Source organism: Bactrocera dorsalis, chromosome 1 (assembly GCF_023373825.1).
Source record: "Bactrocera dorsalis isolate Fly_Bdor chromosome 1, ASM2337382v1, whole genome shotgun sequence".
Taxonomy (NCBI): domain Eukaryota; kingdom Metazoa; phylum Arthropoda; class Insecta; order Diptera; family Tephritidae; genus Bactrocera; species Bactrocera dorsalis.
In genome coordinates, this window is record NC_064303.1 from 74,974,729 (window position 1) to 74,998,424 (window position 23,696).

The 23,696-nt window shown below is 36.7% G+C and overlaps 1 protein-coding gene across 4 annotated transcripts in view; it reads left to right on the forward strand.

The window, feature by feature from the left end:
• Positions 1-23,696, forward strand: part of LOC105222936 (neither inactivation nor afterpotential protein C) — a 139,425-nt gene that overhangs the window by 95,952 nt on the left and 19,777 nt on the right. For all 4 annotated transcript variants that reach the window (XM_049449750.1, XM_049449772.1, XM_049449768.1 and 1 more), the window contains 8 exons: positions 15,135-15,276; positions 15,338-15,612; positions 15,698-15,984; positions 16,373-16,522; positions 16,601-16,701; positions 17,213-17,260; positions 18,014-18,201; positions 22,218-22,627. In XM_049449750.1, the coding sequence (XP_049305707.1) occupies positions 15,135-15,276; positions 15,338-15,612; positions 15,698-15,984; positions 16,373-16,522; positions 16,601-16,701; positions 17,213-17,260; positions 18,014-18,201; positions 22,218-22,627 (1,601 nt within the window). The remainder of the gene's footprint in view (positions 1-15,134; positions 15,277-15,337; positions 15,613-15,697; positions 15,985-16,372; positions 16,523-16,600; positions 16,702-17,212; positions 17,261-18,013; positions 18,202-22,217; positions 22,628-23,696) is intronic.

Sequence of the window (23,696 nt, forward strand, 5' to 3'; positions counted from 1 at the left end):
AGGAAGTCATTAATGATGGCGTAGTTAACGCAATACATTGCAGCCTACCAGTGTTGGCAAAAATTCAACACCGACTGGTAGAACTTCACCCCAACGTAACATTCCGTCATACCGAAAAGATGGTTACGGACATCTTCAGCGAAAGTGATCAACAAGAAATTATACATATTTGCTGAACACAACAGAGCTCATAGGGCAGCGCAAGAAAATGTTAAGCAGATCTTGGCTGACTATTTTTTCCCGAAGATGAATAAAAAGGCAAGGGAAGTAGTAGCAAATTGCCGAATATGTTCAAAGTCTAAATACATTAGACATCCAAAGAAGCATGTTATTGCGGCAACACCGGTTCCATGTAATCCTGGTGAAATATTACACGTCGATATTTTCTCCACGGACCAGAAATATTTTCTAACTTGCGTCGATAAGTTTTCTAAATTTGCTATAGTGCAGAAAATCGCGTCTAAAACCATCATAGACGTAAAACCACCTATACTACAGCTAATAAACATTTTTCCAAACGTTAAAACTATATACTGTGACAACGAAAAGTCACTTAACTCAAATGCTATAAAATCAACTTTGCTAAATTACAACAATGTTGAAATCGCCAACGCCCCTCCACTGCATAGCACCTCAAACGGGCAAGTGGAGCGTTTCCACAGTACCTTAACTGAAATAGCTAGGTGTCTAAAACTAGAAAGAAATCTCGATGACACTGTTGACTTGATTTTGCTTGCCACCATAGAATATAATAAGACAATTCATTCAACAACCCACGAAAAACCAATAGACATCCTTCATCCCAGCTCAGCTAACATTACGGAACTAGTTCGAAATCGTATCGAAAAAGCACAGGCCAGTGATCGCGAATACCATAATAAGGGTCGTCAGAATGTGACGTATAACGTTGGCGACAAGGTCCTACTGAAAGTTAATCGAAGGCTAGGCAATAAACTCTCAACACTATTTACAGAAGAAGTAGTCGAACAGGACCTAGGCACCACCGTTCTTATAAAGGGGAGGAGGGTTCACAAAGACAACCTTCGTCCACCTTAATTAATCACTTTATTACTTTAAGTCTTGTATTTTAAATTACAGGATAATATCGGCATTCCTATTGACGACCACTTTAACACAAAAGCTAACTGACTACACCAACTCCAACTACATCCCAATTTTGGACGGAAACGCAATAGTATGGGAACATTACGGTTATTTGACGCACTTTACCAACTTGACACTATATGCAACATTGAACGACGAGACGGCAGGATTTATGGACCTTTTCCCATTGACACACATGAAGAAAATAATAGAAGCAGACATAAAATACATCAAGACTTTACTTCGAACCGTTGACATTCACCATCGGCAGGCACGAAGCTTAAACTTTTTAGGTACTGCACTAAAAGTAGTCGCCGGCACCCCTGACTTTGACGATTTCCAAAGACTACAACTAAGACAGGATATGCTCATTGACTCTAATAACAGACAGTACAAAATTAATACGCATATTCAGCAAAAAATCTTGGAAATTACGCAAACAATAAACACAATTATAAACTCAACAAGAAAGGAAGCAATAGACACAGGTCATCTTTACGAAACAATACTTGCAAGAAATAGAGTAATAATCCTCGAACTGCAATCAATCACAATCTCAATAGCCCTAGCTAAGTTGAACCTAGTGAACCCAATAATATTAGATAATAGTGACATCAATAATATTATCAATGAGCACTCGACTAACATAACCATAATAGAAATAATAGGAATGTCTAGCATTAAGGCTTTACAAAATAAGATTAATTTGTACGTTGTAGTTAAGTATCCAATTCCTCAAATTGTTTGTAAAAAATATAGTTTATTCGCCGTGCCTCACGAAGGACGAGTCCTACACTTTAGGGATACTAATACCGTCGCTGAGTGCGGAAACGAAGCATATGCTGTTAAATGTGAAAAATCAACTTTTGCAACTTTTTGCAAGAAGCAAACAACCCCTACTTGTTGTCAGCAGCTATTCACAGGTGCTGTAGCAAATTGTTCAACTACTACCAATCATGATAAGGGCATCAAAGAAATCGATGACGGCATTGTCATTATCAACAATGCCACAGCAACGATAGAGGTTGAAAAAGGAGATAGCAGAACCGTCAGCGGTACTTACCTTTTGACTTTCGATCAGTCGGTAAAGGTAAATGGGACCGAGTATCACAATCGAAATCATACTCCTACTCGTACTCCTGGCACTCCAACGGCTCAAAGAGTCAATCTTTTAGGACATATAGAGACACTGAGTTTGAACTATCTTCATGAAATGAATGCGGAAAATATCAACCATATTGGCGCTCTTCGAGGAGAAGTCAACTCAACAACATTGCTTTTTATAGTAACGATAGCATCAATCTTTATCCTAGTAATCTTGCGACTTGCCCTAAGCAAATATAAAAAACACACCGCGAAAAAGGCAATGAATGTCTTGGTAAGAGAGGTCACCGAGAGAATCGTGGACGATTCCCACTTAGGAAGGGAGGAGTTAACTCGAAACGCAAACCACCAAAATACCAAGTCAGCATTGTCTGCCTAACATCCGTTTCAGGCAATGCTGAACATTAACACTACACCAATCCATGACTAACGGCCCGAGTTATGATCCAACGACAAGCAACAACAAGCGATACTCACAAACTACCGTAGCCGTGGGATCCGCTGGCGCAGCACAAATATAGCGCAAACAAACAACGACTCACACTACACGCAAGTCGGCGTAATCGTGGGATTCGCTGACACTGCATTTGACAAAACATAGCAACGACAGCGACGACGGCAGCGGCAGTGAGGACGGCTTAGGCTTAGAATTAAGAATAAGAATGTTTTTAAAGTTAGTTCTGATCGAGCCTGAATAAAGCACACAAGTGCCTAAAAATAATTTATACATCTTAACCTAAGTAAATAAGGAAATTCTCTTGCTCTTGCAAAACCCTTACACGGTGCACAAGTTGCAGATTTTTCCACTTCATGCAACGCACAGTGTATCGCTTAATACAACCTAGGGGGACAAAAATATTTTAGTTTGAAATTTAATTGTTTTGGTCCTGTTGATTAATGATTTTAAGTTTCATTGAAAAATTAATATATTTTTTTTAGATTTACGAATAGAAAACAAAAAATTGTGTAAAAAATATATATACTTATTTTTTTAAATTTCAGAACATACAATAACATTTACTTGGATGTATAAAATACGTAGTAATACATAAGTCCATTACATTACAACTAATGAAAAACGCGATGATTAGTAAGGGATTTTTTACCAACAGACCTAATAATAACAGTAATATAAAAATAACAATAACACACAACAATAAAATGTTTAATACTATATACTATATCATTACTCATTGAATGACTCATCATCACTGTTAGATTCATCTGAATCAGATACTAGATAATCTTTATCGTCATGGTCACATGTTACCAGACGTGGTACTTCTGATGGTATTGAAGGCGGGACAATTAAATTTCGAACTTCCTCCGGTAATTTATCTGTTCTCTTTCTAGGAACTTCTCTGAGTGAGTTGATTACCGGATCGGATGTTATTAAAAGCATATGTACTTAGTGAATCTATATTATGTTTTACCAAAATTTGAGAACCGCGATTATCACAAAGTGTTGGAAGAAGTTGGCTTTTTGGCTGGCATCGTCACTCAATCTCAATGGGACAATAGCAAAAACAAACAGATACTCATTAGTAGCATCGCAGTTTTCAAATTTCTGCTATGGCCGGAGCTTCCGTCACATCCCCATTTGCTGATTAGTGTGAATGACGACTTAGAAGATATATTTGCTTTGAAAACTTCACATTGCGCTTCAATTAAACGTTTAGCGGTTTTATCCAAAATGCCTAGAAGTTTAGTTTCGGCGCGCGTTTCTGTTACCAAGATATGCTATCTGCAGGGTAACACAAATTTTTAGACTTACGTAAACTAAAATAGGATGCAAAAGCTTTATGTCCCGCCTTCAATTACCATTTTCGCGTCTGTTTATAGGAGTAACTTGTGCACTCATCACTAGTCAATCGCCTGCCTTCGCATGTAGTATTACCATACTTCTTTTTTTCTGTATATTTCAAACTTTAATCGAAGTAGCTATGTTTCTATTACCCTCCAAGCGATTTGCTGCTTCAGCGGATACGGTCAACTCGATGGCACTTCGCGATTCTAGTAAGTCTTCGACCCTTGGTTTTTTGTTTTAAAAGACGACTCTTCAAAATTTTTTTTTGGTCTACGTTCAGGTCGATTGCTTCCAGTTGATGAGGTAGGACAGGGATGTTCCATTTGTAGGTAAAATTGTAAATCTGCTCCTTCTAACCAACTGCGATTTTTGTTTAAAAAACGTTCAATCATCATATTTATTTCAGTCCATTTTTTCGAAAATTTTGACAAAACACTCGAAATTTTTAACTTCATCTTCTTCTGTGTATCAGGCGTTACATCTGTGGCACTAAATCTTTTGAAAACATAATTAACTAATCGGGAATTTGGTTCTATTTTACATTTTCGCCATTCTTCAAATAACTCCATTTTTGAAATAGAGCAAACTCGATCTGGAAAAAAATAATTAAAAATTAGGGGGGAAAGATGGGGACTCGATCAAAGGTCATTGTATAGCTTAAGGTTGCCGTTATACAATATTCAAACATTAGCTTGGATATATGTGGATAGTTGCATACGTTTAAAATTTGAAAATAAAAAGAACACAAACATTTTTATATGAGTTTTCAAAACCCCGTACAACATATTAGCTAAACGCAAACCAAGTATTAAATTGAATAAAATATACATACATACCTTCTAAATTATAATCCATTTCATTAACAGTCGTGTTTTCCTCTCCAAACCTTGTTAAATCACTATTTATATTGTATTTTTTATTTAAATTGAAAACATAAAAATGATAACAGCGTATCACTTCGATTAAACTTGTTGTAACGGGTGATTTTTTTGAGGTTAGGATTTTCATGCATTAGCATTTGACAGATCACGTGGGATTTCAGACATGGTGTCAAAGAGAAAGATGCTCAGTATGCTTTGACATTTCATCATGAATAGACTTACTAACGAGCAACGCTTGCAAATCATTGAATTTTATTACCAAAATCAGTGTTCGGTTCGAAATGTGTTTTATCGACAAATTTTGTTCAGCGATGAGGCTCATTTCTGGTTGAATGGCTACGTAAATAAGCAAAATTGCCGCATTTGGGGTGAAGAGCAACCAGAAGCCGTTCAAGAACTGCCCATGCATCCCGAAAAATGCACTGTTTGGTGTGGTTTGTACGCTGGTGGAATCATTGGACCGTATTTTTTCAAAGATGCTGTTGGACGCAACGTTACGGTGAATGGCGATCGCTATCGTTCGATGCTAACAAACTTTTTGTTGCCAAAAATGGAAGAACTGAACTTGGTTGACATGTGGTTTCAACAAGATGGCGCTACATGCCACACAGCTCGCGATTCTATGGCCATTTTGAGGGAAAACTTCGGACAACAATTCATCTCAAGAAATGGACCCGTAAGTTGGCCACCAAGATCATGCGATTTAACGCCTTTAGACTATTTTTTGTGGGGCTACGTCAAGTCTAAAGTCTACAGAAATAAGCCAGCAACTATTCCAGCTTTGGAAGACAACATTTCCGAAGAAATTCGGGCTATTCCGGCCGAAATGCTCGAAAAAGTTGCCCAAAATTGGACTTTCCGAATGGACCACCTAAGACGCAGCCGCGGTCAACATTTAAATGAAATTATCTTCAAAAAGTAAATGTCATGAACCAATCTAACGTTTCAAATAAAGAACCGATGAGATTTTGCAAATTTTATGCGTTTTTTTTTTTTTAAAGTTATCAAGCTCTTAAAAAATCACCCTTTAGTTAACCGTATTCGAATATTTTGCGCAAATTGTTGTTGCAATGCAATTGCAACGCTGTGCTAGCTGTCATTTTACTTAAATAGATATTTATACGTTAAATTGTTGAGGAAGGTAAATTTTAAATAGATTTTGTAATTTCTATTTAAATTATTAAGATTTGTTACAGTTTTTTTTGTTAAGAATGAATGCAGAAGGTGCGCCAATTCACAATAGCCATGCACAATACGCATTTACAATAAATTGATCGAATCAGTCGTTCATACAAGTATATTACTAGATTCGTCAATGGGTGTTTTCGTGCCCTTGTATATTTCGGTACAGGATTAATGCAATCTGCAATCTTGTAAGATCAAGAGAATCTCCCTAATATATTTGTATTGTTGTAAATTTGAGTGCATGCGTATTGCATATTAATGCATACGTGCCTCATATATGTATGTGTAAATTCATACATTTTTATGTGTTTATTTATGAATGTATGTACATATGTTCAATATATTTGAAAATAGATATTTAATAATAGTGGACTGTATATATGTTTATAATAAGTATTAAATGGCAGCAACGCTCATTTTGGAACACTCACAGTCAATTCGAACTTGTATGCCAATAAGACGGCTCTTGATAATTACAAATACATACAAAAAGTGTTCCAAGGTAAACAGGACTTTTTGAATCTAGCACCCCTGGTGGCGCCACACAGTGGTGCCAGAGCGGAAAAAAAGGATTTTTTTTATCATTCCAAATTTGTACCATCTTTTCAATTTAAGCTAAGAACTAATCAAATAACATTATCCGAATACTTGGGCTTGATATATTCAATGGTTTTTTGTTGGGAGAGCTTCAAAGTCCAAAAAAGTATCAACACAAAGTTACTCAGAAAAATGTGATGAATATTGCAAAGGTTAAAACTCAAAAGTTAACCATAAAATGTCAATTGTAAAGTTTTTATTTATTAAAACCAATGTTACAGATGTGATTTACATCATCAAATGTATACTTTCTTTTTCAAGATTTTTTTAATATGATGTTTTTCATGGTCCAAAAAAATCATATTGTTACAAAAGTAGTATTAAGTTGTATTTGTATTGCTATATGCATCCCTTATTATGAACAATAGCTGTAGGTATATGGAATAACATTTGTCTTGTTGTAGACATCTGGCGCCGCGGCTGTCTGCTTGTCGAAACAATAGACATCTGGCGCCGCACTGTCTGCTTGTCTACTTGAACAATTGCTGAGTCTGGCGCCGCGGCTGTCTGCTTGCGTCTGGCGCCGTATAGCATTATGTTCTGGTAATTTCCAGACGCGATATTCTAGAAGGACACGTCGGCATCAGCGAGAAGTGCGTGGCTATATAAGCCGTGGCAGCGCCAAGTAATCAATCAGTGCTAAGAGTAAACTGCTATAGTGTAGACGAGTTGTGAAATAAAGAGTTGTTGAATTAAATTAAACAGTGTTGATTTTATTTGTCAATCCAGAGATACGAACCTAACAAAGTAAACTAGCAAGCAGTAAATTCGTAACAATTGGTGTCAGAAGTGGGATTGTCAAATAATCCAAATTCAAGATGGTTAAATTCGGAGAATTGAGAATTCAGCATTTGAAAAAGGAACTGGAGGAGCGTAAATTGCCGATAAGCGGGCAAAAGGCGGATCTGCAGGCACGATTACGTGAAGCAATGGAAGCGGATGGAATTAATGTGGACGAGTTCGAATTTGATGGGCCAGAAACTTCTACAAAGGTAGAAGAAAAAGTAGAAGAACAACGAACATCATCGAGTGTGGACATGAACATGCTGTTAGTGGCTATACAGAAAATAGCTGAAAATACAGAAAATGCAGTGCAAACAGGAAATCGTCTGGCACAGCAAATAGCTGAAAATGCAGTAAAGGCAGTGCAAACAGAAAATCGTCTGGCACAGCAAATAGCAGAAAATACATCACAATTAAAGTCTTGCCTTACACAACAAATGACTGAAAATAATACGCAGTTAGAAAAGCGTTTGGTACAACAGATTACAGAAAATAATACACAACTACAAAAACAAGTGCAAGAGAAATTTTCAAAATTTGAAGACGAATTAAGCACAATAAAAAATGACGAAGAAAATTTAAGATCAGAATTTCTTCAATTAAGTAATCGTGTGCGAGAACTGCAACTGCATGGCCCTGCACCATCAACAAATAATCAAAGATTGAAGGCACCCACATTCGATGGAAGTATTCCATTTCAAATTTTCAAACTTCAGTTTGAAAAGACAGCAATGGCCAATAACTGGAATGCAGCGGACAAAGTGGCGTCCTTGTTTGTATCATTGAAAGGGCCTGCGGCAGAAATCCTTCAGACTATTCCAGACTGTGAACGGGACAACTATGAGGCATTGATGAGTGCGATAGAAAGACGATATGGTAGTGAGCACCGCAAACAAATATACCAGATCGAACTGCAAAATAGGGGTCAGAAAATGAACGAGTCATTGCAAGAGTTCGCAACTGAAATAGAACGACTGGCTCATTTGGCAAATGCAGATGCACCTGTGGATTACATTGAGAGGGTAAAAATTCAATGTTTCATAAATGGAATTCGTGATGTGGACACCAAACGCGCCACATATGCATTGCCAAAAAGAACGTTTGCTGAAACGGTTTCGCACGCCCTCACACAGGAAACAGCTTCCCTACTAAGTAAACCAGCACACAAAGTACAAAGGGTTGAAATGGAACAACCGGCGCTGATGGAAGAAATATTGAAGACTCTGAAGACAATTGCTGCACCGCGAGTAAATGTGGAAAAGCGGGTCACTTTGCCCGAAATTGCAATATAAAAGTAAACCCATCAAAACGGAAACAACCAACAGATAACGAGGACGGAGCATCCACATCTCACAAGTCGTTAAACTAAAACGGAACAGTTTAAAGGCGCGTGAGTTGGTTCCCACAACTATTTGCCCCGCCATCTCGATATCACAAATAGGTCGCCATGACAACAATCTTACTATCAACGGTATCGTAAATGGACGACTGTCAACGCTTACTTTGGATACTGGTGCCACACATTCAATTATCCGACCGGATGTGGTAAGAGGAACGGTTGAACCATTAGTCGGTTGCAAGCTTCGAACGGCCACCGGGGAGGAAGCAGCTGTCACGAGAAAAGTGTTTTGCGAAGTGGTGATTGGTACCCTGGAAGTTAATCACACCTTCATCGTAGCAGAAATCACGGATGAAATTATAATGGGAGTAGATTTCATGATTGATCACGGAGTTACTTTGGATTTAAACAAGCAAATGCTGTTTTGCCAGAACATGGAGATGCCTATAAACACCAGATATGTGACCAACGTTGAAAGTAAGAGGGTGATTGTTGATGATAATCAGAGTATTCCACCAAAATCTGAGGCGATTGTATGGGCTAAAGTGAATGGAGGAGGTGGGACTGAAGAGTTGTGGATTGTGGAACCAACAAAAATAGATAAACCCATATTGGTAGGAAGAACGCTTGTGAAAACTAGAGAAGACGCCACCATTCCGGTCAGAGTAGTGAATGAATTCAACACGCCTATAAGTCTGAAGAAAGGAGCAGTAATTGGACAGTGCCAGAATATAAGTGCAATAGCACGATGCGAGCGGTCAGAACAGAAGCCTACTATTGAGCCACAGCAGATAAGTCCTACACTCCTAAATAATTTGCTGAACGAACTGCATGGAAATGAAAAATTAAAAGCAGAAAAACTATTAGAAAAATACGCATCCATATTTGCAAACGAAGGAAACACAGGAAGAACCGGCATTGTCAAACATCGCATAAATACCGGAGACGCTAAACCAATCCGACAAGCTCCGCGTAGGGTTCCACTAGCAAAACGTGAGGATGCTAACAAAATTATTGAAGACATGCACAAAAACGGTGTAATCGAACCTTCAATAAGTCCATGGAGCTCACCTATCGTCTTAGTGAAAAAGAAAGATGGTAGCACCCGTATCTGCGTAGATTATAGGAAGTTGAATGATGTCACAAAGAAAGACAGTTATCCTCTACCGAGAATCGACGATACATTAGACACCTTGTCTGGAGCGAAATGGTTTTCTACATTAGATCTACAAAGTGGATATTGGCAAGTCGAGATTGATGAACGTGACCGTGAAAAGACCGCTTTCAGTATGGGCGACGGGTTGTTGGAATTCTCTGTGATGCCATTTGGGTTATGTAATGCGCCTGCAACGTTCGAGCGACTGATGGAACATGTGTTAAAAGGACTCAAATGGAAGACATGTTTGGTGTATCTTGATGACATTATCATCATGGGTAAAAGTTTTGGTGATCATCTGAAAAATCTAGAGGAAGTCTTTCAGCGAATAGCATCAGCCGGATTACGCTTGAATCCCAAAAAGTGTTCATTATGGAAGAAGCAGGTCACATACCTTGGACATAAAGTGTCAACTGAGGGGATTCACACCGAGGAAGGAAAAATAAAAGCAGTCAAAGATTGGCCTCGACCCACCAACATACATGAACTCCGCAGCTTCCTTGGCTTATGCACTTATTACCGCCGTTTTGTACCTGGATTTGCGAACGTGGCTAGAAGTTTACATGACTTAAGAAAGAAGAATCGCCCGTTTGTATGGCAGTTGGAACAAGAAAAAGCGTTTGAGCAGCTTAAAGAACTACTTTGTACGGCGCCGATGTTGGCTTATCCAATATGGAATTGGAGGTGTCCTGTCTCAGCTCATCGACGGACAAGAAAGAGTAATTGGGTATTACAGCAGAGTGCTCGGGAAACCAGAGAAAAACTACTGTGTGACGCGAAAAGAACTACTAGCTGTGGTGGAATGTGTAAAACATTTCCACAAGTATTTGTATGGACAACGATTCTTGCTGAGGACTGAACATGCAGCATTAAAATGGTTATTACAGTTTAAGAATCCGGAAGGCAAATTGCACGATGGATCGAAAGATTACAGAATTATGACTTCGAAACGGAACATCGAAAGGGGATTCACCACAAAAATGCGGATGCATTATCACGTCGCCCTTGTCCACTGGAATGTAAACATTGCTCCAAATCAGAAGATAAAGAAGTTATAATCGACGTGCGATTACTGAATATAGAACCTGAAGATGATTGGACTCCTCACAGCATCAGAATCAATCAGCTGGAGGACCCTGATCTTGCAAAGCTGGTAATGGCCAAAGAAAATGGGGTACGACTACCAAAGGAACAAATAAGTAGCGAGAGTCCAACTGCAAAAGCGTATTGGGCCCAATGGAACAGCATAAACCTCGTTAATGGATACCTTCATCGTACCTGGGAAAGCGAAGATGGCAAACAGTCTCGTCTGCTGATCATAGTACCGAAGTCCATGATCCCGAAAGTGTTGAAAGAATATCACAATGGACCTAGTGGAGGGCACCTTGGAATTACAAAAACTATAGAGAAGATTAAACAACGGTTCTACTGGATCGGTTGTCGAGATTCCATAGCAGAATGGATAAGTAATTGCGTAGAGTGCATGGCAGCTAAAGGTCCCAAAGCCAAAAGTCGCGGTAGGCTACAACAGTACAACGTGGGATCACCATTTGATCGAGTCGCAATGGATGTTGCAGGTCCGTTCCCAACCAGTACGGCCGGAAACAAATATCTACTGGTTGTCATGGACTATTTCAGTAAATGGCCAGAAGTATATGCCTTACCAAACCAAGAAGCGAAAACAGTAGCCGAAGCGTTTGTAGAAAATTGGATAACAAGGTTCGGAGTGCCCGTCGAATTACACTCAGATCAAGGCAGGAATTTCGAATCTTCCATTTTCCAAGAAGTCTGTACATTATTGGGCATCCACAAGACACGGACAACAGCTTTACATCCACAATCAGATGGAATGGTGGAGAGATTCAACCGAACGCTCGAAGAACATCTGCGGAAAATCGTTGATAAAGATCAACGGAATTGGGACAAGTGCATCCAGATGTTCCTGCTGGCGTATCGTTCAGCGAAGCACGAGACAACTGGTTACACGCCAGCAAAGATTATTTTCGGATCTGATCTGCGACTCCCATCTGATCTTAAGTTTGGAACGAATCCTACAGCTGTAAGAAATGATGGAGATTATTGTTCTGCCTTAAAGGAAGAAATGAATGAATTGCATCTAATGGTAAGACAGCATACGCATCTGATGAGCAATAAGATGAAGGACCGGTTCGATCAAGCGGCAAATTCAAAAGGTTTTGAAGAAGGTGATCTGGTCCTGTTGTACAATCCACTTCGAAAGAAAGGTTTGTCCCCGAAATTGCAGACAGCCTGGGAAGGACCCTATATGGTGATGAAACGGCTTAATGACGTGGTATACCGCATACAAAGAAATGGAAAAGCACGATGTAAAATGAAAGTAGTACATTTGGAGAGGCTCGCCCCATTTGGTTCAAGAGGATTTGTGCCTAATCGGGACGATTAGGCTTTAGTGGAGGGCAGTGTTACAGCCTGGGAAGGACCCTATATGGTGATGAAACGACTTAATGACGTGGTAAACAATAGACATCTGGCGCCGCACTGTCTGCTTGTCGACTTGAACAATTGCTGAGTCTGGCGCCGTATAGCATTATGTTCTGGTAATTTCCAGACGCGATATTCTAGAAGGACACGTCGGCATCAGCGAGAAGTGCGTGGCTATATAAGCCGTGGCAGCGCCAACGTAATCAATCAGTGCTAAGAGTAAACTGCTATAGTGTAGACGAGTTGTGAAATAAAGAGTTGTTGAATTAAATTAAACAGTGTTGATTTTATTTGTCAATCCAGAGATACGAACCTAACAAAGTAAACTAGCAAGCAGTAAATTCGTAACAATATATTTCACAACTTCAACAGAAGATAACTATTGTGCGCAGGAGCGCACAGGTTAGCCACTTACACAAAATAAACTTTAAAATCTCCTTAATCGATAGAAAAAAAAATCAGCTGCCATTAGCTGCCAATTCATGAGTAATTAGCATTTTAATCTACTGCAACTATTACATATTTTTTTTTTTTTTTTTTTTTTGCATTTTAATCTACTTTCGAAATAAGTTATTGTCTTGCTCTTACAATGATTGATGGTAAAGTTGTTAATACCGTAACTGAAACCTCGGCAATGAGTGTATGTTTCATATGTAAAGCAAAACCAAAGGAAATGAATGATTTAGAAGGTATATTGAGGAGAACAGTAAACGAAAAAGCACGTATTCAAGCAGATTTGAAGTCATCCTTGGGAATAAATGTTGATGTAGTGAACAAGTGACTGGGTACGACAAATGATGGCAATACCTCACGAAGATTTTTTGAGAATCCTGCTAAAACTGCCGATATTGTTGGCGTTGACGAAAACCTGATACATAGATTTAAAATAATATTAAATACAATCAATAGTCAAGCAGCAATAGATCCTCAAAAATTTGAAATTTATTGCATGAAAACTGCGGGGTTATATGTCAGCCTTTATGAATTTTACTATATGCCAATGACGGTACATAAAATTTTAATTCATGGAAGTAAAATTGTTTCATCCTCTATTTTACCATTGGGCATGCTATCAGAGGAGGCTCAAGAAGCTCGCAATAAAGATTACAAGAAATATAGGCTTAATCATTCTAGAAAATGCGACAGAATTTCTACAAATCAAAATGTAATTCACTTGCTTTTAGCTTCATCGGAGCCTTTTATTAATGGTTTCAGAACAAATCCCAAAAATAAAACTTTAGAATTGGACGATGATGTTAAAAAATTGCTTGTTGAATAAATAATTAATAATATATGATCATTTTTGAATATTTATTGGTTATGTTATATGGGAGGTGGGCGTAGTTGTGGGCGGACTTGTTTCATTTTTAGAGAAATAATAATTTTTATTGATTCAAATCCGTTTGACAATTTTTAACAGTCTAGCTGTGATAACAGCGAAAATATTGCAACTTTTGTGCTTATATTATATGGGAGATGGGCGTAATTGTGGGCGGATTTGCTTTATTTTTTCTGGACAAGCTTATATTTACAAAATATTATACTGTAGAAAATTTTGTTACTGTAGGATGATTTTTGATTTTTGTGTTATATGGGAGGTGGGCGTGGTTGTGGGCGGATTTTAACAAAAATTTTTTTTTTTCATCTAATTTGGCAATAGGAGAGATGTGTGCCAAATTTCAAAGCCCTACCTCGATTCCTTCTATTTTTTGCCGCGGCTTGTATGAAGCGGCACCACTGTGCGCCATCTATATGTCGGCTGGTGCGTTAGAATCTGCTATCTTTATTGATTGTTCAGTGATTGATATTTCATTGATTGGAAGTGAAGATATTGCGCTTTAAGTGTCAGTATGTTTGCGTTATCGGTGCGAAAATGAGCTTCGAACAAAGAGCCAACATTAAATTTTGTTTTAAAATTGGTAAAACTTTTACCAAAACGTTTCAGTTGATGAAACAAGTTTATTCGGATGATTGCCTATCCGGTAGCAGAGTGCACGAGTGGTTTCAACGTTTTCAAAGTGGTCGTGAGGACATAAATGACGTTCAACATGTGGGCCAACCAAAATCCGTGATGACCGGAAATTCCATCGAAAGTAGGCGTGAATGCAACCAAAATCATCATTGAAATTCATGGAAATGGAATTGCAGGCCTCCAAAACATTGATTTATCGTATTTTGACCTAACGTTTGGGCTTACGAAAGGTGTGTACGCGGTTTGTTCCGTACAAATTTTCTGACGACCAAAAATTGCTCAGAATCCAACATGCGAAGTACCGATTATTTGAACAAAAATCACATTTTAACCATTAAACACTCCCTGTATTCACTTGATATGGCACCGTGCGACTTCTTCCTTTTCGGAAGAATGCATTTGTCCATGAAAGGAAAGCGTTATGCACACGTAGAGGCCATTCAAAAGGCTTGCAGCGGCATACCATACCTTACCGGCCAATGAGCTAAAACACTCGTTCGACATGGTTTTGGACCGTGCAAAAAGCTGTATTGAAGCAAAAGGAGACTATTTTGAATAAAATATATTGATTTTGCCGTAAAAACCATTTATTCTGTTTTTTTAAGCCCTGTTTACTTACGCCCCTTGTATTATAAATTTCGAACGTATTCGGTTTGCTACAACAAAACCGGCTTATCCTATTTTTATTAAAACAATTATTTAAAAACTTCATGTGTCATGCGTTTAATTTAATCTCGTATATTTAGGAAGCAGATGATATACCCACGGACAATTTGAATTTCTACGACAATAAGACGGCTCTTGATAATTTATTGACAAAACCAGATGGCCTATTTTACATAATAGATGATGCTTCTCGAACCAGTCAAGATCAAGATCTTATTATGGGTGAGTTAGAAATATTACACACATATGCATTTTTTTCTTTTAAACTAAATATTTGTCGTAGACCGTGTTGTGGAAAAGCATAGCCAATTCGTTAAAAAGCACACAGCTACCGAAATATCAGTCGCACACTACACAGGGCGAATAATATATGATACTCGGGCCTTCACTGATATCAATCGTGACTTTGTGCCTCCAGAAATGATCGAATCTTTTCGATCGTCAATGGATGAAAATATAATGTTAATGTTTACAAATCAACTAACTAAAGCAGGCAACTTGACTATGCCATTTGAAAGTGTACAACATAAACCAGAAGATTCTCAGAGAAAATCCTATGTATGTATTGTTGTCGCAATTATTAGTAGCTTTTAGTTTATGCCTGTATTTCATTTTATTAAATATTACAAAATATTTTTCGCAGCCGCTAAATACTTTATCAGCTGGTTGTATTTCGCAAGTGAATAACCTCCGAACTTTGGCCGCAAATTTTCGCTTCACTTGTTTAGCTCTCCTCAAAACTTTGACACTTAGTAGTAATTTGGGTGTACACTTCGTTCGGTGCATAAGAGCGGACTTAGAATATAAGCCGCGAGCGTTTCATAGTGATATGGTGCAACAACAAATGAAGGCTCTTGGGGTATTGGATACAGTGGTCGGCAGGCAACGAGGCTACTCATGTCGGATCACATTTCAAGAATTTCTTAGACGGTTTGTACATGTTCGTTTAAATTAAGAAATATCGAAAATAGAACATTAGTTGGAACTATAATAATAAATACACAATAGTTAACACGGTTAATAACAAGGTTTGCGGAAACGTCAAACTCGCGGTTAAAAATATAATATTTTTACGACATTTCAGTACCAATACCCTTGAACCCCAAATTATAAACCTTGTATCTTCTTTCTTTGTAGTTAGCTAAATCTAGTTAAAAGTTTGATATTTTATCAATTGCATACGGTATAAAATATCAATATTATCAAGCGATATTCAGAACTATTATAAAAGTAGATGACATTCATATCACTAATATATTGTAAAGGAATATATGTATGTACATGTACGAATAGATTCTCATTAAATTTTCGCCTGCAGTTATCAATTTTTAGCATTTGATTTTGATGAAACTGTGGATATTACCAAAGAAAATTGTCGTCTGTTAATGATTCGTTTAAAAATGGAAGGCTGGGCAATTGGAAAAACTAAAGTTTTCTTACGATATTATAATGATGAATTTCTGGCAAGGTATAAGACTTTAATTGAAACTTAATATACTATAAGGGATTTTTATCTTGCTGTATATCATGTTTTTTGTTTTCATAGATTATACGAAGTCCAAGTGAAAAAAGTGATTAAAGTTCAGTCTATGATGAGAGCGTTGCTAGCACGAAAGCGAATGAAAGGGGGCAAGGATCCCAAAAAAGGTAATAATAAATAAATAAGGGAGGACTAATTTAGGTTTCAGCCGAACATTTTATAAAATTCGTAAAAATGTATGGCATAAGAAAGTTTCCAACAGTCTTTCTTCCACAAAATTGTGAATCGATTATAATCATTAACCATAATTGCCGTATGTGTCGTTGAATTGATCTAAATAATTGGCAAGTCTGTTAAGTAAGTAAATGAAAGGGGGGAGGGGGGGGAGGTGGGTTTTATGTATACAACCTATAAAAATATATCATATTTATGCTGAATCGGCGCATTATTATTTATTGTTTACTCGTCTTTGTCTACTGAAGTACAAAAATATAGTTACAAAAGAATACGACAATTGAAATATATTCTATGCATCCCCATCCTTCATACTAAAAAAAATGTTGATGTTTGCAGTTTGCTAAAATATTGAAATATTACCATTAACACATTTATCAAAAGTTCGGTTATAGCTCTACCTTAGTTATTTCCTTAACCCAGTTTATTTCTAATATTTTTCAGCAAAAGGAGTCACTCGCAATGATGAGGCAGCCACTAAAATACAAAAAGGTAATATGGAATACGCCGAAAAAGATTTTGATGTTGAATACTTTGATGCCAGTGAAACGCCATCTGAAGCTGAGGATCTCTTTGAGTCTGCGCGCAAAGAGGAAGCACTTGCTGCTGCACGTTTAGCTGAAGTGGAGCAAGCCACTCAAACGGAGGACAATTAGAACAATAAAAAATAGAATACAATGTGTCTAGAAATGATCACAAGATAATTGTTAAAATATCAACATTCCAGCAATTTGTCACTGTTCTTCAGTTTCCAAACCTTCAAGCTGCTCTCGATATTGCATTATGTTCATTTACAAGCCACATACACATAAAAATAAATAAAAAAAATATCTACATTTGTTTGTATGTATGTATATAAGTATAAAAGAATCAAACTACACATATCAGCGCCAAAAAACATCACACATTGAAAGAATTTGGTCTGAAGTATGTGCTATGCATGTACCACGTTTTCAGCTAAGCAATTCTTTTTAAGATATCAATTTATTACTATTTCACTGTGTTGAGATCTTTCAAAAAATCTTAATAATGAACGTGTACAACCAATATTAGGAAAGAACAAGAGCCATAGAGGAGATAAATTACACTTTCGGATTTTCTACAAATAAGTAGGAATTCAAAGCGTATATTGAGTTTGTGACAATTATTATTAAACTTATGGATAAAACAATATATTAAGTATATATCCTTATGTATTTTATAATAATTAACATAGATACATATATATATTATCTATACTTACAGCTTTTCGTGGATATCATGAAAGACAACGTTTTCAGCCCTTAGTCAATGAAAAAACGGGCCAATTGAATGAAGAAACAGCGGTATTTATACGAGTGTATGCTAAAAAATGGCGAGAAAAATCTTTATTTCAAGTCTTGTTACACTATCGTGCAGCCAGATTTCAGGATTTCGTTAACTTAGCACAACAGGTATTTCATAACTTGTATACCCTTGAAACATATTGTGTAACTTATAAGTTTATTCAGCACAATTACTTTTTAAATATAAACTTTATTAAATTAAACAATTTTTACAAACGAAAATCTTAAAATAGTATCTTATTTTTGCAACCGGTGTGTTCTGCCAAACGTCTATTTGCAACGAAACGCACTGCTGTTAATTCTAATTGGAACAAACTGAACCCCGCTCTCTGTCACATCTCGCTGTTAGCTGCTCAATTTGCTCTCACAATTATTCAATTCAACTTGTATTGGAGTCGTTTGCTGCAAATACACTTTCACATTAGTTCGCCCACGCTTTTTTCGAACTATTGGCTATGTTAAGTCGCAGTTCTCCAACAATTAGGTTTATGTGAATGATGTCTTTCCTGTTGTTATTCAATGATCGCCCTCACGGCAATTGGTTCGCACTTGCTTCACAACTACTGGGATGTAAAGTAGTAGCTGTTAACTACAGTGTTCGCTCTCATAGCGTTCGGTGCTCACTTGCCTAACAGCTTTTGGTAATGCTGCAAGGTTGTATGCTCATCATTTTCACTAGATGGAGGGCATTAGAAAGCAGAAGCTCTAACGTGGGTGACCAGCAGTTATTACTGCTTAGCTTGTAACGGGTGATTTTTTTTGAGGTTAGGATTTTCATGCATTAGTATTTGACAGATCACGTGGGATTTCAGACATGGTGTCAAAGAGAAAGATGCTCAGTATGCTTTGACATTTCATCATGAATAGACTTACTAACGAGCAACGCTTGCAAATCATTGAATTTTATTACCAAAATCAGTGCTCAGTTCGAAAATTTTTTTATCGACAAATTTTGTTCAGCGATGAGGCTCATTTCTGGTTGAATGGCTACGTAAATAAGCAAAATTGCCGCATTTGGGGTGAAGAGCAACCAGAAGCCGTTCAAGAACTGCCCATGCATCCCGAAAAATGCACTGTTTGGTGTGGTTTGTACGCTGGTGGAATCATTGGACCGTATTTTTTTCAAAGATGCTGTTGGACGCAACGTTACGGTGAATGGCGATCGCTATCGTTCGATGCTAACAAACTTTTTGTTGCCAAAAATGGAAGAACTGAACTTGGTTGACATGTGGTTTCAACAAGATGGCGCTACATGCCACACAGCTCGCGATTCTATGGCCATTTTGAGGGAAAACTTCGGACAACAATTCATCTCAAGAAATGGACCCGTAAGTTGGCCACCAAGATCATGCGATTTAACGCCTTTAGACTATTTTTTGTGGGGCTACGTAAAGTCTAAAGTCTACAGAAATAAGCCAGCAACTATTCCAGCTTTGGAAGACAACATTTCCGAAGAAATTCGGGCTATTCCGGCCGAAATGCTCGAAAAAGTTGCCCAAAATTGGACTTTCCGAATGGACCACCTAAGACGCAGCCGCGGTCAACATTTAAATGAAATTATCTTCAAAAAGTAAATGTCATGAACCAATCTAACGTTTCAAATAAATAACCGATGAGATTTTGCAAATTTTTAGCGTTTTTTTTTTTAAAAAGTTATCAAGCTCTTAAAAAATCACCCTTTATAATAGTTTTGTCCATTTAACGGTTATTTTTACCATATACAACTAATCAAGCAGGTAGCACCGCCAATTTTTAGCCCAAAATCCAATATCCAAAGAACTACTTGATCAATTTCAACCAAATTTGGTGCGTAAGGTTACTCAAATATTCTTATCTTACGGTGTTAAAATGAACGAAATCGACTAAAACCACGCCAACTTCAAAAATAATATAATAAATACTTAAAATCCATCTGATCCTTTAACTTTACATTTCACAAATCAAACTCCAATTAATTTATCAAAATAAAACTTTGCACAAATAATGGGCCTGAGATATTTCATCTTATGATAAGAATTATCGAAGTCGAACTATATGTTTTCATCGGCCTAGATATCAAATATGTGGGCCCTAGAATATTTGGCTGATATTAATTGAATGACCAATGTATTCTATGCGTTTTAGTATTGGAATTTGTAAATAATAATGGTTTTAATCACCCCTATCATGCATTTCGATTACGTTCCCGCTCTACGCTCCGCCGGAGTCGAAATTAGGTATCATGCGTTGCAATTGGATTGAAAGAAGAAGAGGAAGAGCTATAACTCTTTCGAAATCAGCTGAAATATGTGAAACTGGAACATAACAAAGCAAAAATACACAAATTACTGCTGTTCAAAGAAAATAAATAAAAGTAAAATTTTTATATTGCTATTATTTTTATTAAACGTAACTATGGAATCTTTATCCGCGGCGATATTACTGGTTGAGGAGGAGAGCAGCGCATCTCAGAAGGCTGGGGTGAGAATTGAAAGGAGAAGATTACGAGATATGTATGTGCGATCCCTTCCAGCTGAATAACGGGCTGTAAGTAATTGCACGTGAAAGTATACATTTTTCTTACAATTTGTTTACGTAAATAGATTCAAAAAAATTTTTCGTCCGAATAAGGACGCATTCAAGTATCTCCTAGATACGTTTGCGGAAGAGACGACGGCAAGTAAATTTGATGCTACCTCTTTCCAAAAAGCCTGCACATCTTCTTTAGGACGCTGGTGGAAACCGTTGGCTATATCTAGCTAACTCTCCATCATATCTGCCAATTTTCTATATTGCTCTGGTGTTGTTGTTTTTGACCTGAAAGCATATCAAAAAACATCCCTAAAACTGGAAATATCGTGTGTTTTACAACTTTTAAATACAAGTTTTACTTACATTTTTAGAAAATTCAAAAAAAATTACGGAAATAAAATTTTCGCAGCAAAATAAAAACACAAAAAGTTCTCCGCCAACAAAATTGCAACTTAGCAAAACGGAGCTACGATCGAAATGCATGATAGGCAGAATTGTAAATTTCGAAGTTGAACTGAACGGGAACGGAACGCATGATACCAAAGTCGCCAAACGGAGAAAATTTCATTCCAAGTCGAAATGCGTGATAGGGGTGATTCATGATGGCCCTTAGGCTCAACATACCTAATACTTTCGAACTTTTGGTTGACATATTTTCGTCATTAAACTATAAGATATAAAGCCGGTTTCTTTTATGGTGCTACCCCAACTCACATATACAACATGTAATGATTTTCATTTATACAGAATGAAATTGGAATTTCTCACACTCTTGTTAACGTCTTCATCATATAGTATACCCCATATAAAAAGTGTTGTCGTTTTAATTGAGTTCATATCACATATATCTCATTTAAATATTTAATATTTCGAACATGTAAAGTGTACTAATGAAACTAAGTGAGTCTAAAACTTATAATATATATATAAGTTAATAAAATACCAAATGTGAATGTAATGCATTCACGATTTCGTTGAACCATGAAAGTTGAATTCTGTCCAATAGTTTTAAATATAAAGTTTTGCTACACCTAAAAGTACCTACATATTTCCCACCTTTGATCTTTGCGAGAGTATAAAATATTCGGTTACATCCGAACTTAGCCCATCATTACTTGTTCTTTTTAAATTTATTTCTAAATAGTTATACTAACTATGTGAGGATATACATATATTTTATTACTATATACCAAAAGAGCAAGAAGAAGTTAAATGAAACATGACAGATTAAAATATGGCAAAGTAACCTTATATCGGTATTCTGCGTGAGACGATTGTCTCATGTCTCTAGTAGTGACTATAGTAATTTAGTGATTCTGTTAGTCAGAAGTCTCATTTTGGTATTCTGGCAAATAGAGTATACTACTTTACAGTATACTACTATGCTGTAACTGCCAGAATACCAAAATGAGACTCCTCACTAACAGAATCACTAAATTACTATAGTCACTATTAGAGACATGAGACAATCGTCTCACGCAGAATACCGACATTAATTTAATTTCATATATCTTCACTTTGATCCCTACTTTTTTTTACCTACCCTGGCCCTTTGTTTTGTTTAAGAAAATATATTTAAAGAAATATCTAAACAGGATTTTATTTACTTTCAGGTACACATTTATAATCAAAGATTTTTCGCTGGAATAAATAAATGTACACGTAACGTACCATTTGATCGGATAAACACGCGCGAAGTGAACTCTTCTCAACTTGGGCCACTGCCTATACCGACAAAAAAGCTACCGTTCCGATTAGATCAAATTCCTTTCTATGATACCCAATATATGGTTAATGCAGCTAATTCAATATCTAGACAAAACTTCTCGAATACTTTAATCACTTACGACGACGAAGATGCTTGGGATAGTCCCCTACAGCGAAATCCTTCTATGACTTCATGTTTACTAACATACAATGCGTATAAAAAAGAACAAGCATGCCAGACGAATTGGGATCGGATTGGAGAGAGTGACGTAATCTACAACCAAAACTATTATCGAGATCCACAGCTTGTAAAAAGGTGAAATAGTTTTACTGCTGACAATTCGGATTAATTGTTGTTGTATTACCTCGGAAAGTGTTTTCTATAACAAAACCAATTTTCAATCAATAATGTCAAACGATTTTTTTCTCTCGTGAACTTCTTGTTTATATTTAATGATTTTGTGTGATCTACAATTTATTCGTATTAAGCTACCACTCAAATTAGTTGAAATTTTGAAAAAGTTTATTTTTTTAATACTAAAAACGACTGCTTAGGCCTTATGAATTTTTAGTATCTTCACGGGCACATGAACTTTGACTTGAAGTACTTCCTTTTTGAATTTTTCACGTTTTTCACATATCTTTGAAAATTTTGAGTGAACAACTGGCCTTCTCCAAAAACTTCTTAAGGAAAAGTTGTAGAAAATCTTATTTCGGACAAAAACTGTCCAACCTATCAAAACATAAAAGTGCTCTCATTCAATGATATAAGGGATTTAATAAAAAAAAGCAAAACAAGTAAGGAAGACAAAGTTCCTGTGTAACCGAACATTTTATATTTTCGCAAAGTAAAATATTATACTCGTATGAGATTTCCGTATATATGTATATGTGCAATTTAATCAGAAGCCAGTTATTTATATACTCAATAAAATTAATTAGAACAATTTGTATAACAAATTTATTCAAATTACGAGAAATTGTTGTACCATTTACACCTTTGTTGAGGAATATGCAAAGAACAATAACAATGAATAAAAATTTGTATTTATTAAATAAATATTATGATACTGCTTAGCTTAAAAATAATAAATATTAACAAATTTAAAAATTACATTTTTATACTAATTTACGTGTAAGGTTGTCAAATATCTCCGCTTTTTTCTCTTTATTCAATACTATAATAAAATGTTATATTGGTCGGATTTCGGTCAAATATACGCCGTTTCGTTCGATAATCTGTTTCCCTCTAGATGGCAACTTCATAATACCCCCCTCGTCGAAGCCCCTTTCCTTATTTGCGAAGAACTCGGACAGCCACTTTTCACAAGCCTCTTTTAAGTTCAACTTTACACCAACAAGATCGTTCGCCATGGACAAGAACA